Source organism: Boleophthalmus pectinirostris, unplaced genomic scaffold (assembly GCF_026225935.1).
Source record: "Boleophthalmus pectinirostris isolate CB_2022bp ecotype Guang Dong unplaced genomic scaffold, ASM2622593v1 HiC_scaffold_7, whole genome shotgun sequence".
Lineage (NCBI taxonomy): Eukaryota > Metazoa > Chordata > Actinopteri > Gobiiformes > Gobiidae > Boleophthalmus > Boleophthalmus pectinirostris.
Window position 1 is genome coordinate 40,112,147 of NW_026571473.1, and position 13,764 is coordinate 40,125,910.

Sequence of the window (13,764 nt, forward strand, 5' to 3'; positions counted from 1 at the left end):
TTTAACTATGGAATAAAACAGAGCTAATAAACCAAATATATTAGTGGTAACGTGTTGATTTCAGAGATGTTGTTTACAGTTGGAGCCGTGGACCAGTCCGGCGGCTAAACTGGACAGAGCAGCGGTTCCGGAGACACAAAGGCCGATTTATCATCCATATGTGCTCAGGAAATGATTATTAACTATTTATAACATCAGATATATATTTATTTTTATATTAAGATCTAAAAATTGCAGCTAAAACGATGGAAGAGAACGGGAAAACATCGGTAAGTTACGTGCTGCCAATGCCGAATGATTAGCTTCAAACATTAGCCCAAATTAACTTTTACTAACTTTATTTAATTCTGGGTGAGACACTGTTAACGTGCAACTGTGAATATTTTTGGACAAATTCTACTATTTACGAATTAAATTGCACTAAACGTTTTTGTTGTTTTTTTTAATTGACGTTATTTCGTAATTAGAAGTTTTAGTTGAGGCTCTGTATGTGCGGATTTCAGCAACAACAACAAATGTATTTTAGGATTTTACTTTTTACTTTTCCTCGGGACAGTCACAGTTTTTATTCCTGTGTCCCCTTTCCCTGCAGATTTTTCCAGTTTGTCCCAGTTTTATACAAGAAATGTCCCAGGTGTCCCTATTTTTGACCAGTTTGATCTAAACCAGGACTAAACTAGGATTAAACCAGGTCTAAACCAAGACTAAACTAGGATTAAACTAAGACTAAACCAGTTCTAAACCAGGACTAAACAAAGGCTTAAACAGGTCTAAACCAGGACTACATCAGGTCTAAACCAGGACTAAAACAGGTCTAAACCAGGTTTAAACGAGTACTAAACTAAGACTAAACCAGGACTAAAACAGGTCTAAACCAGGACTAAACTAAGACTAAACCAGGTCTACATCAGGTCTAAACCAGGACTAAACTAAGACTAAACCAGGTCTAAACCAAAACTAAACTAGGATTAAACTAAGACTAAACCAAGTCTAAACTAGGACTGAATCAAGACTAAACCAGGTCTACATCAGGTCTAAACCAGGACTAAACCAGGTTTAAACCAGTACTCAACTAAGACTAAACCAGGACTAAAACAGGTCTAAACCAGGACTAAACTAAGACTAAAACCAGGTCTACATGAGGTCTAAACCAAGACTAAACCAGGACAATCAATTTTTTTGACTAATCAGAACAGTAAAAAGGAGCATAAATTGTCAATTGTTTTGCCAAAATACACAAAACTGTGTTTGCAAAAAAAAATAAAAAAATGCATCGACAGAAATCCCTCAGATCACGACTTCAGGTTGGAGACCCCCCTGGCTTAGTGTGACCAGACGTCCCTGTTTCCCCGAGACAGTCCCAGTTTTGATCCCTGTGTCCCCTGTCCCTGCAGATTTATCACTGTCAGATTTAATGCCACACTGTGTAACATTCCAGGCAGAGCTATAACATCTTCAAACAGACAAGCAAGTGGCAGATCCTCCCCTAGAAGTTACACAGTGCATCTTTAAACATACTCACCATCTAAACAAAATGACAAGTCTCCCGTTCTTAAATATTTTGAGTTTGTGTTTCTTCTTTTTCGTCAGGTGGCATCTGATGCTGCGTCTCCGGTCGACAGTTCACAGGGTCCGACTCCTGATGTGTCCCCATCGGAGCACCACAGCAGCAGCTCGGACAGTCTGGAGCCCCACTTCAACCCCAGACACGACGCCCTCTTCCCCAACCGCATCTATGTCACAGGGTTTGACCACAAGGTAAAAACACAACAACAACACAACACAACACTGCCCTACGTTTATCTAATTTTATTGTCAATTTAGCCCATAGACTGTAAAATAATAATGATATAAATGGACATAGTTAACCCACTATCCGCCGTGTTCCTATAGAAAGTGAGCATGGGCGCGTTTCTGGCTCCATCAACTCTGGCTCCAGTTGACTTCACATTGAAAAACTGTCACCCCTCCTGTCAGAGTCCTGCACGGGTCCAGTTTTGGATACCCACACCCGGCCGTTAATCTGTAATTATATCAAAGTCAAATCCTCACCCGCTCGGACCCGTGATAAATTGGAGTCAGCCCATTAGTCCAGGAGTAAACCAAGACTAAACTAGGACTAAACCTACACTGTTTCATTAGCTTATAGGATTATAAATATAAACACGCTGCAAACTGCAGAGCCAATCACCAGGACTGGACCAGGTCTAAACCACATCTAAATCAGGTCTAAACCAGGATTTAACCAAGACTAAACCAGTACTAAACCAGGACTGAAACCAGGACTGAACCAGGACTAAACCAGGACTAAACCAGGTCTAAACCAGGACTAAACTAAGACTAAAACCAGGTCTACATGAGGTCTAAACCAAGACTAAACCAGGACAATCAATTTTTTTGACTAATCAGAACAGTAAAAAGGAGCATAAATTGTCAATTGTTTTGCCAAAATACACAAAACTGTGTTTGCAAAAAAAAATAAAAAAATGCATCGACAGAAATCCCTCAGATCACGACTTCAGGTTGGAGACCCCCCTGGCTTAGTGTGACCAGACGTCCCTGTTTCCCCGAGACAGTCCCAGTTTTGATCCCTGTGTCCCCTGTCCCTGCAGATTTATCACTGTCAGATTTAATGCCACACTGTGTAACATTCCAGGCAGAGCTATAACATCTTCAAACAGACAAGCAAGTGGCAGATCCTCCCCTAGAAGTTACACAGTGCATCTTTAAACATACTCACCATCTAAACAAAATGACAAGTCTCCCGTTCTTAAATATTTTGAGTTTGTGTTTCTTCTTTTTCGTCAGGTGGCATCTGATGCTGCGTCTCCGGTCGACAGTTCACAGGGTCCGACTCCTGATGTGTCCCCATCGGAGCACCACAGCAGCAGCTCGGACAGTCTGGAGCCCCACTTCAACCCCAGACACGACGCCCTCTTCCCCAACCGCATCTATGTCACAGGGTTTGACCACAAGGTAAAAACACAACAACAACACAACACAACACTGCCCTACGTTTATCTAATTTTATTGTCAATTTAGCCCATAGACTGTAAAATAATAATGATATAAATGGACATAGTTAACCCACTATCCGCCGTGTTCCTATAGAAAGTGAGCATGGGCGCGTTTCTGGCTCCATCAACTCTGGCTCCAGTTGACTTCACATTGAAAAACTGTCACCCCTCCTGTCAGAGTCCTGCACGGGTCCAGTTTTGGATACCCACACCCGGCCGTTAATCTGTAATTATATCAAAGTCAAATCCTCACCCGCTCGGACCCGTGATAAATTGGAGTCAGCCCATTAGTCCAGGAGTAAACCAAGACTAAACTAGGACTAAACCTACACTGTTTCATTAGCTTATAGGATTATAAATATAAACACGCTGCAAACTGCAGAGCCAATCACCAGGACTGGACCAGGTCTAAACCACATCTAAATCAGGTCTAAACCAGGATTTAACCAAGACTAAACCAGTACTAAACCAGGACTGAACCAGGACTGAACCAGGACTAAACCAGGACTAAACCAGGTCTAAACCAGGACTAAACTAAGACTAAAACCAGGTCTACATGAGGTCTAAACCAAGACTAAACCAGGACAATCAATTTTTTTGACTAATCAGAACAGTAAAAAGGAGCATAAATTGTCAATTGTTTTGCCAAAATACACAAAACTGTGTTTGCAAAAAAAAATAAAAAATGCATCGACAGAAATCCCTCAGATCACGACTTCAGGTTGGAGACCCCCCTGGCTTAGTGTGACCAGACGTCCCTGTTTCCCCGAGACAGTCCCAGTTTTGATCCCTGTGTCCCCTGTCCCTGCAGATTTATCACTGTCAGATTTAATGCCACACTGTGTAACATTCCAGGCAGAGCTATAACATCTTCAAACAGACAAGCAAGTGGCAGATCCTCCCCTAGAAGTTACACAGTGCATCTTTAAACATACTCACCATCTAAACAAAATGACAAGTCTCCCGTTCTTAAATATTTTGAGTTTGTGTTTCTTCTTTTTCGTCAGGTGGCATCTGATGCTGCGTCTCCGGTCGACAGTTCACAGGGTCCGACTCCTGATGTGTCCCCATCGGAGCACCACAGCAGCAGCTCGGACAGTCTGGAGCCCCACTTCAACCCCAGACACGACGCCCTCTTCCCCAACCGCATCTATGTCGCAGGGTTTGACCACAAGGTAAAAACACAACAACAACACAACACAACACTGCCCTACGTTTATCTAATTTTATTGTCAATTTAGCCCATAGACTGTAAAATAATAATGATATAAATGGACATAGTTAACCCACTATCCGCCGTGTTCCTATAGAAAGTGAGCATGGGCGCGTTTCTGGCCCCATCAACTCTGGCTCCAGTTGACTTCACATTGAAAAACTGTCACCCCTCCTGTCAGAGTCCTGCACGGGTCCAGTTTTGGATACCCACACCCGGCCGTTAATCTGTAATTATATCAAAGTCAAATCCTCACCCGCTCGGACCCGTGATAAATTGGAGTCAGCCCATTAGTCCAGGAGTAAACCAAGACTAAACTAGGACTAAACCTACACTGTTTCATTAGCTTATAGGATTATAAATATAAACACGCTGCAAACTGCAGAGCCAATCACCAGGACTGGACCAGGTCTAAACCACATCTAAATCAGGTCTAAACCAGGATTTAACCAAGACTAAACCAGTACTAAACCAGGACTGAACCAGGACTAAACCAGAACTAAACCAGGTCTAAACCAGGACTAAACTAAGACTAAAACCAGGTCTACATGAGGTCTAAACCAAGACTAAACCAGGACAATCAATTTTTTTTGACTAATCAGAACAGTAAAAAGGAGCATAAATTGTCAATTGTTTTGCCAAAATACACAAAACTGTGTTTGCAAAAAAAAATAAAAAATGCATCGACAGAAATCCCTCAGATCACGACTTCAGGTTGGAGACCCCCCTGGCTTAGTGTGACCAGACGTCCCTGTTTCCCCGAGACAGTCCCAGTTTTGATCCCTGTGTCCCCTGTCCCTGCAGATTTATCACTGTCAGATTTAATGCCACACTGTGTAACATTCCAGGCAGAGCTATAACATCTTCAAACAGACAAGCAAGTGGCAGATCCTCCCCTAGAAGTTACACAGTGCATCTTTAAACATACTCACCATCTAAACAAAATGACAAGTCTCCCGTTCTTAAATATTTTGAGTTTGTGTTTCTTCTTTTTCGTCAGGTGGCATCTGATGCTGCGTCTCCGGTCGACAGTTCACAGGGTCCGACTCCTGATGTGTCCCCATCGGAGCACCACAGCAGCAGCTCGGACAGTCTGGAGCCCCACTTCAACCCCAGACACGACGCCCTCTTCCCCAACCGCATCTATGTCACAGGGTTTGACCACAAGGTAAAAAACACAACAACAACACAACACAACACTGCCCTACGTTTATCTAATTTTATTGTCAATTTAGCCCATAGACTGTAAAATAATAATGATATAAATGGACATAGTTAACCCACTATCCGCCGTGTTCCTATAGAAAGTGAGCATGGGCGCGTTTCTGGCTCCATCAACTCTGGCTCCAGTTGACTTCACATTGAAAAACTGTCACCCCTCCTGTCAGAGTCCTGCACGGGTCCAGTTTTGGATACCCACACCCGGCCGTTAATCTGTAATTATATCAAAGTCAAATCCTCACCCGCTCGGACCCGTGATAAATTGGAGTCAGCCCATTAGTCCAGGAGTAAACCAAGACTAAACTAGGACTAAACCTACACTGTTTCATTAGCTTATAGGATTATAAATATAAACACGCTGCAAACTGCAGAGCCAATCACCAGGACTGGACCAGGTCTAAACCACATCTAAATCAGGTCTAAACCAGGATTTAACCAAGACTAAACCAGTACTAAACCAGGACTGAACCAGGACTGAACCAGGACTAAACCAGGACTAAACCAGGTCTAAACCAGGTCTAAACCAGGACTACACCAGGACTTAACCAGGTCTGAACCAGGACTAAACCAAGTCTAAACCAAGAGTGAAACAGCACTAAACCAGGACTAAACCAGGACTAAACCAGGAGTGCAGCTGTCGAGCCGATCTCCTCCTCTCCTCCACAGTTGTGCCTTTGTAAATGTAAATAAAATAAATATTGTGTTAAAGTGTGATTGTTTTTTGCAGGTGTCTGAGCGCGACCTGTGGAGCCTTTTCTCTGAGTGCGGGACGGTCACCGAGGTCAATATCATGAACCGCTCCAGACGCACCAAATGGTAACAGCACAGAATATATACAGTCTAGGTTTAAAAAGCACAGTTTGAAAAGTGACGGGATTTCATGTTTTTCTAATTCTGACTGGATTTGGTGAGGTAATACCTGTGCTACTGATTTATCACAGTTTATGGAAAAAACATACAAAAATACAAGAAGTAGCGGTGAATTTTAAAACTGAAAATCTGTCAGTTTGGACACACCGTCTCATTCAATGATGTAGACTGTTGGGTGATCAGGACTGAGACCGGGACCAGCCCAGGACTGAGACCAGAACTGAGACCGGAACTGAGACCGGAACTGAGACCGGGAATGAGACCGGGACTGAGACTGGAACTGAGACCAGAACTGAGACCGGGAATGAGACCGGGACTGAGACTGGAACTGAGACCAGAACTGAGACCGGGACTGAGACCGGGACTGAGACCGGAACTGAGACTGGAACTGAGACCAGAACTGAGACTGGAACTGAGACCAGAACAGACCGGGACCAGACCAGAACTGAGACCGGGACTGAGACGGGGACCAGTTTGGGAATGAGACCAGAACTAAGACCAGGACTGAGACCAGGACTGAGACCAGGATTGAGACCAGGATTGAGACCAGGACTGAGACCAGGATTGAGACCAGGACTGAGACCAGGACTGAGACCGGGCCCAGACCAGGACTGAGACCAGAAATGAGACCGGAACTGAGACCGGGACCAGTCTGGGACTGATACCGGGACTGAGACGGGGACCAGTTCTTGAATGAGACCAGAACTGAGACCAGGACTGAGACCAGGACTGAGACCAGGACTGAGACCAGAACTGAGACCAGGACTGGTCCCAGAATCATTATCTGTTATCCGTTTTTTCAAAATAATGAAAATAGTTTTTGTTTTTTTTTCATTTTCTTGAAAGAATGAATGACACGGTGATTTTAATTAAATTTTTTTAAATCTAAGACAAGTCATTGGTTTTTATTTCCTACATTCCACATGTTTTACGAAGTTTGGTGCCTTCAGTGAGAATTTAACCACTAAAATAATCATGGAAATAAAGAAGAAACATAAATGACAAAGTGTGTCCAAACATTTAACTAGTGTCTTGGGACTTAATCTAACAAAAAGAGCTATTGTTGTTTATATTTATTTTTATTAATTAGTCATAAGGATTGTGCAGTTTAGACACATTTTGGGGAAGTAAATGAAGTAAAAACTCTTCTTATTTCCAACAGTTATGGATTTGTGACGTTCGAAGACCCAGAAGTTGTGAGAAAACTGCTCAATGACGTAAAACACTTTGTTGTAACGAGCAGTATCTACAGTCGTAGTAATATTTTTATAATGTGTGTTTGTGTTTGTGTGTTTGTGTTTTCATGTCGTCCAGGTGAACGGCGTCTATTTTAAAGACCGGAGACTCTGCATTCGTCAGGCTTTTCGTAAACACGTCGGCTCAGAGAGTAAGTCACAGCGATAATGTTTTTCCCCTGATTCTGTCCTATTAGTGTTACAAAGTGCTCTGGAGTAAAAAGTGCTCTGAGCAGCGACGGGAAATGAAAAATAACAGAGATGTTTCATGCATATATTCTAAAGAAATATGATCAAAACTTTGCATACAGTTATTAGTTTGAAGTTTAGTCATTTTAGTAGGGAACAGTATTGATATTTTTTTTATTTAAACGGCACATTTTCGGGAGTCTGTGACCAGTATGAGCGTTCACGGTCCTGTTTAATCCGTGTGTCATTTGTTCAGTCGTTTTTCAAAATAAAACCAAAAATAAGAAAAAAAACCCCAAAAAAAAACAAACAATTTTTTTTTCATTATTTGTCTCTAAAACCAAAATGAAAAAAAACAAAACCATAATGATTAGTTTTTTCAGTTTTTGATTTTGTATTTAAATGAAAAATGGAAAAAAACGGATAACGGACTGAACCAGGACTAAACCAAGACTAAACCAGGACTGAACTAGGACTAAACCGTTTTCAGGCCCAGTCTGGTCCCGGTCTGGTCCCTTTTTGGTCCCTGTTTGTCCCCGTCTGGTCCCGGTCTCAGTCGTGGTCTGGTCCTAGTCTCAGTCACGGTCTGGTCTCGGTCTCTTCCCTGTCTCAGTCCCAGTTTGGTCCCAGTCTCAGGCCTGGTCTAGTCCTGGTCTCAGTCCCAGTCTGGTCCTGGTCTAGTCCTGGTCTCAGTCTCGTTCTCAATTCTGGTCCTGATCTCAGTCCTGGTCTTAGTCCTGGTCCTGGTCCCGGTCTGGTCCTAGTCTAAGTCCTGGTTTCAGTCCCCGTCGGGTTCCGGTCTGGTCCCGGACCTGTTTTAGTCCTGGTTTAGTCTGTTTTTTTAATCTGTTTTTTCCATTTTTCATTTAAACACAAAATCAAAAACTGAAAAAAACAAATCATTATCTGTTTTTTCATTTTGGTTTTGGAGACAAATAATGAAGAAATTAATACATTTCAGAACATGTTTGTTGAAGTTTAAAATACGAGGTTAGGAGTTGTAACTATTAAAATCGTGAATACTTTTGCATATCCTCATTATTTGTGTAGATTTCCACAGGTCCGTGTTCAGTGTGGAGCCTGAGCTGGTGTCGTGTGAGACCATGTACCTGACCACCACCTCTGGTTCGCCCTACACTTTCCACAATGGAGTGGCCTATTTCCAAAACCCACGAGCCAGTCCCAGTGCACACCTCTGGACCCCCGTGAGTCTGAGCCCAACAAATATCAACTTTTACTTATGGTTTTCTCACATAAAAGGGCCAATATTACTTTGTTTTTCAGTTTTAATGTCGTTTCCTCGTCACAAACAGATCTGGAGTTGTGTGTTTTTTTTGTTTCATTCACTCATGTTTAACACACAAACCCTGCATATTTAGGCTGAGTTCTTTTTTTGAACAGAAAACACTCAGTTCCACCTTGTGATGTCATCATGTGGTAATACAGGAAGTGCTCCACTGTGTTTTTAAACTCCACACACCTTCACTAGAATCATTTGGACGATTTCAGCTGATCTCTACTGAACTAAAGGTAAAAATGAAGCTGCTAACTTGAAAAGTACCACTTCATGACATCACAAGGTTGAACAGAGCATTTTGAGCTTTGGAGATGTAGACAGACTCATAATAAAGAGTTACTCAAACGTGTAAATGAAACAAACACGACTCCAACTCTGTTTTTGAGGATAAAGATCACAAAAGTCAGTTTTGTGTTAATATTCAGTTGGTCCCTGAAGTAAAAATAATGATCTAGTTTCAGTGTAGTTTTGTTTATACATTTTTAAAACACCTCTTTCAAACAACTGCCAGGGTTGAGATTGTATAGGTATTCTGTGTCTGCGGGCAGGTAAAATGACTTTTGTTATTCTGCATATGTGGTGTGATTAGACAAATACAGTGGGATAGTGGATCTCGTTACTAATATTAAATGATAATTTTCCTTTTGGACGTTTTTTTTAATGAAACTGCTAAAAAATGCAAATTTAACATCAGAGAGAGAGAGACATGAGTCCATTACAATGAGGCTGTTTGTAAAACTGAATAGTCCAAATCATAACCATAACCAAACCTGTACTCATATCCACTTTGTAAAGCCTGGATTTGTGCTCCATCTTGTGGCCAAATTCTAAATTGCACTTGCACAGAGCAGAATGTCTCCTGTTAAATATAACTGAGTACCTGTGTGTGCGTGCGTGTGTGTGTGTGCGTGTGTGTGTGTGTGTGTGTGTGTGTGTGTGTGCAGCCCCCAGCCCCTGTGATGGTCTCTCAGCCCCGTCAGCTCGTCTACCACCAAACAGCCTGTCACCACTACCAGGTACTACTATTACTACTATTACTACTACTACTGCTACTATTACTACTACTACTACTGCTACTGCTACTACTACTACCACTACTACTACTACTACTACTGTAGCAACAGTATCAGTTTCATCACCGTCATTAAAAAAATCTGCAGCGCATAAAGACCTGATATAACATTATAATTTATTGGTCCTACATTTGTTTCCTCAGCACAAATGAATGTGTGTTTGTATTTTCAGTTTAATCCATCATGTTTATATTGTTTCTTTAACTGTGTGGGGAGATGACATTGATTAGTTTCGTTCCGTCGTCACATGACGCTCATAAGAGACCAAGACAAGACGCAAGTCCGACTGCAAGAGAGATGGTCCCAAAAAAAAAACCATACTGGTACATTTTGTCTTCACGCCACATTTGTTTAACTTTTACAGAAACAAAACTTAAAACCACATGACTCATTTACATGAACTATAAAGCTTTGATAAAAAACAGCTGTTTCCTTGTGTGTCTGATGTGGTTCAGCTTCTGTTGGACATGACTCAGTGGAATGTGAGTGTTCTTTCTGTGACAGAGGGGTGTTCTGCTGATGCTCAGTCTGTTCTGTGTTTCTGTCGTGTTGGAGATGGTTCATGTGGAACTTTTCACAGATTATACATCTGCAGGTCACACACAGACTGTACAGAGGTGCAGCTTAATTTACCAAAGTCGTACTAAAACATTTTGGTAATACGGTGATACTGTGTACCCTGGTAAAATCCTGAGAAGATTACTACCATTACTTTCCAATACCAAGATGTTACTACTACTATTTTACTCCATTGATTGATTGAAACTTGTTGTTTGTTGTTTTCAGCCGCAGAGTTTCCCAAACCATTACCAGTGGAACTCTGCTGAAGTAAGTAAACCCAGTGAAGAGCTGCAACGTTCAGAGATAAAAAGTTAGATTTCACTTGTCATTATATTTGTCGTTGTTTTTGCTGCACATTCTCTCAGTCTCCAGTCGGCGCTGCTCTGGTGATGTGCGCTCAGCCTGAATACTTCCAGCTCGTGTCAGAGGGAGTGTCCCAGCCCCTCATGGACGACTCCAGCGCAGAGGTGAGGCTCTGCTCGATACACAACACACTACTCTATCCTTTTATGTTGGTGTCTTTACTGGTTAATTTAATGATACTAAAAAGACTGTTTTCCTCGTCAGTACTTTGACCCCGCTCTGTACCAGACTTACCCCGTGTACCCGCTCAGAGCAGAGAGAGTCCCTCGCTTTGTGCCTCATCACGAATATGGAAAGGTACATAACTCTTAAACATTACAGACTTTTGAAATGTTGTAGTATTTGACTTATTTTAATGAAAGGTTCACTGTGAAACTTAACCTGATGGAGAGTCGGACCTCTGAGTTCTGTAGGAGTTGAAGCCGTAGACTCACTCACAGTCACAGCCCACAGACGAGCCGTTATAGAGAAAACGCTGACGATGTTTCAATGTGAAGTGAACCGGAGCCGATGTCGATGGATCTAGAAGCGCCGCCGTGCTCACTTCCTTTCTGCTTGGAACTCGGCAGCTGGCTTTTTTTTTCTTAATTTTGCTATTAAAACTCCCCTTTTTATCTCCTAATGAAGTGTTATACATCCTTTTTTTTTACTACAACCTGTTATTGCACATTTAATATCTGGTGTAGTTGTGTAATAAAAACTACAGAACCAGAAATACAAACGACAAAAAAAAAACCTAAAAATTAAATTCACACTCTTTCATATAAAACACACAACAAACATACAGTATATAAACAACTTTGGACATAAAAAAAAAAAGTTTAATTTAGGGCCTTAACTACAAAAGTGCAGAATATGAAGTCTGTAAATAAACAAAAAATCTCCTTATTGCCTCAAAACAAAAAAGTGCAGTGGCCCCATGACTTGACTGGTGCAGGTCATGGAAACAGCTGGAGTCAGGTCCAGGTCACAGAGCCACATCACTTCCTGCATTTCCATGGAGTTTATTACATTTGGATTTGGACATTTGGACTCAAATAAACCTGAAAATAAAAATAACAAGGAACCAAGATGTGAAATTTTCCATTTATTTGAGAAATCTCTGCATTTAGAGCAACTTCTTCAATCAAAACAAACACAGACGCTCAGAGCATCGACCATTTTGACTCACTGCACTCTTTGGTAAAGTTTGGAACAATCAAAATGGACGGAGCGACTGAGTTTGGTGGAAAACAAAGCTCCTCTTGGACTCTCGTTTTTCCTGACTTCATTACGTAGCGTTTGACGGAGGATAATGCTGGAGATATGCTCAGAAAGCCACAAGTCTTTAGCCCGATTCATCAGATGGTTTCACTTGGTGTAAACCGTGTGACCTCGCAGCATTAGGATTCGTTCGCTCGACAGTAGGCAGGTTCCATATTTTCCGCACTATATTAGTCGCTCTGGATTATAAGGTGCACTGTCATTAAATGGTCTATTTTCAAACTTTTTTCACAAATAAACCGTGTGGGACTTTAAAGGAAACCCAACAGTGTGATGGGTGAGTGGTTTTGTTTGTTTGTTCGTTCACGGTGACTCTGGGCTTTGTTCAGTTGTGGCGTGTAGGGAGGGTGCTGTCTGGGACCAACGGATTGTCGGCGTGTTCGCAGTGACTCAGTTGTTCAGTTGTGTCTAGAAGCGGCACGTTGCGCTCGCTTTTTCGGTTTGTTTCTCCGTTCCGTTCCTCGTCGGCGTGGAGTGATGAGTGTGTCTGTGGGTGTGTTTCGCTGTGCGGTCGCTGTCTGCTCCATGTGTGTTTGTGTGTTCTGCGGGTGGTGCAGCTTTGTAGTTTACTGAAGTCGTGCTGGGACACCTGAGTGGATTCGTGTTTAGGCCACTCTGGATTGTGGTGCACGGTCGTTTTTGATGGGGATGGAGGCTTAAGAGCACGTCTAATAGCCCGGAAAATACGGTACTTTTTTAATTTAACCAGTTGCTTGTGTTTGGTCGTGACAAATCGTCTAGTGTATTCTGATTCCTGACCTAGTCGCTGGAGAGAAATTAAATTGAGTGGAGGCACTAGGTGGCACCAAACTGACTATCAAGTCTTATCTTTCAAAGGAAAAAGTAAGTTTCTATCTTTTATGTGCTGTTTGGAATCATCTGGAGTTTGGCGCCTCGTCTCTTCTAATGGCATGTACTCGGTGCGCTCTGAGTTGTGTGTCAGTGGGGAAACGATGGAAACTGAGGGGTTGTTGGAAATGTCGATGAACCGAACATAACGGAACGCTACGATGACATGGAGATTCCTGACTTTGTCGCTGGAGAGAAATGAAATTGAGTGGAGGCACTAGGTGACACCAGACTGGCTATCAAGTCTTATCTTTCAAAGGAAAAAAAGTAAGTTTCTGTCTTTTATTCTTGGAAAGTAATGCGCGGTTATTTAAAACATATTTGCCGATCTGTAAGTGTGAGGGGCTGACGTGTTTGAGATGGGATTGAAATAAAAGTATATCATCTCAACGCATTATTATTATTTCTCGTTTTGCTCTCTTTCAGAATCACGTGTACTCGACCGTCTCAGTTCCTCCTCCTCTTCCTCCAGTGACCATCTCTTACTTCAGGGACCCATCGGACCCAGAGAACCAGGGCCCCCCCCCGTCTGTGCTGCAGTGAAGCCGTCGAACAGAGGCTCCGAAAGGGAAGAGACACTCGCACCTCACGCCCCCGCCCGCCTGACCTCCAC

General features: G+C 42.3%; 1 protein-coding gene across 1 annotated transcript; it reads left to right on the forward strand.

Moving 5' to 3' along the window:
- Positions 1-7,244: 7,244 nt before the first annotated feature.
- Positions 7,245-13,764, forward strand: LOC129412159 (protein boule-like). The gene is made up of 9 exons (XM_055165278.1): positions 7,245-7,270; positions 7,484-7,538; positions 7,636-7,708; positions 8,796-8,950; positions 9,987-10,058; positions 10,902-10,943; positions 11,042-11,143; positions 11,244-11,336; positions 13,578-13,764. The coding sequence occupies exons 1-9, from the start codon at positions 7,245-7,247 to the stop codon at positions 13,692-13,694; spliced, it is 735 nt and encodes a 244-aa protein (XP_055021253.1). The 3' UTR covers positions 13,695-13,764.

Bases quoted from the DNA above. Each gene is read 5' to 3' on its own strand.
- LOC129412159 (XM_055165278.1), top strand. From the start codon at position 7,245: ATGTTTTACGAAGTTTGGTGCCTTCA. The intron at 7,271-7,483 runs GTGAGAATTTAA...TATTTCCAACAG, and splicing joins TACGAAGTTTGGTGCCTTCA to TTATGGATTTGTGACGTTCG. The intron at 11,144-11,243 runs GTGAGGCTCTGC...TTTCCTCGTCAG, and splicing joins TGGACGACTCCAGCGCAGAG to TACTTTGACCCCGCTCTGTA.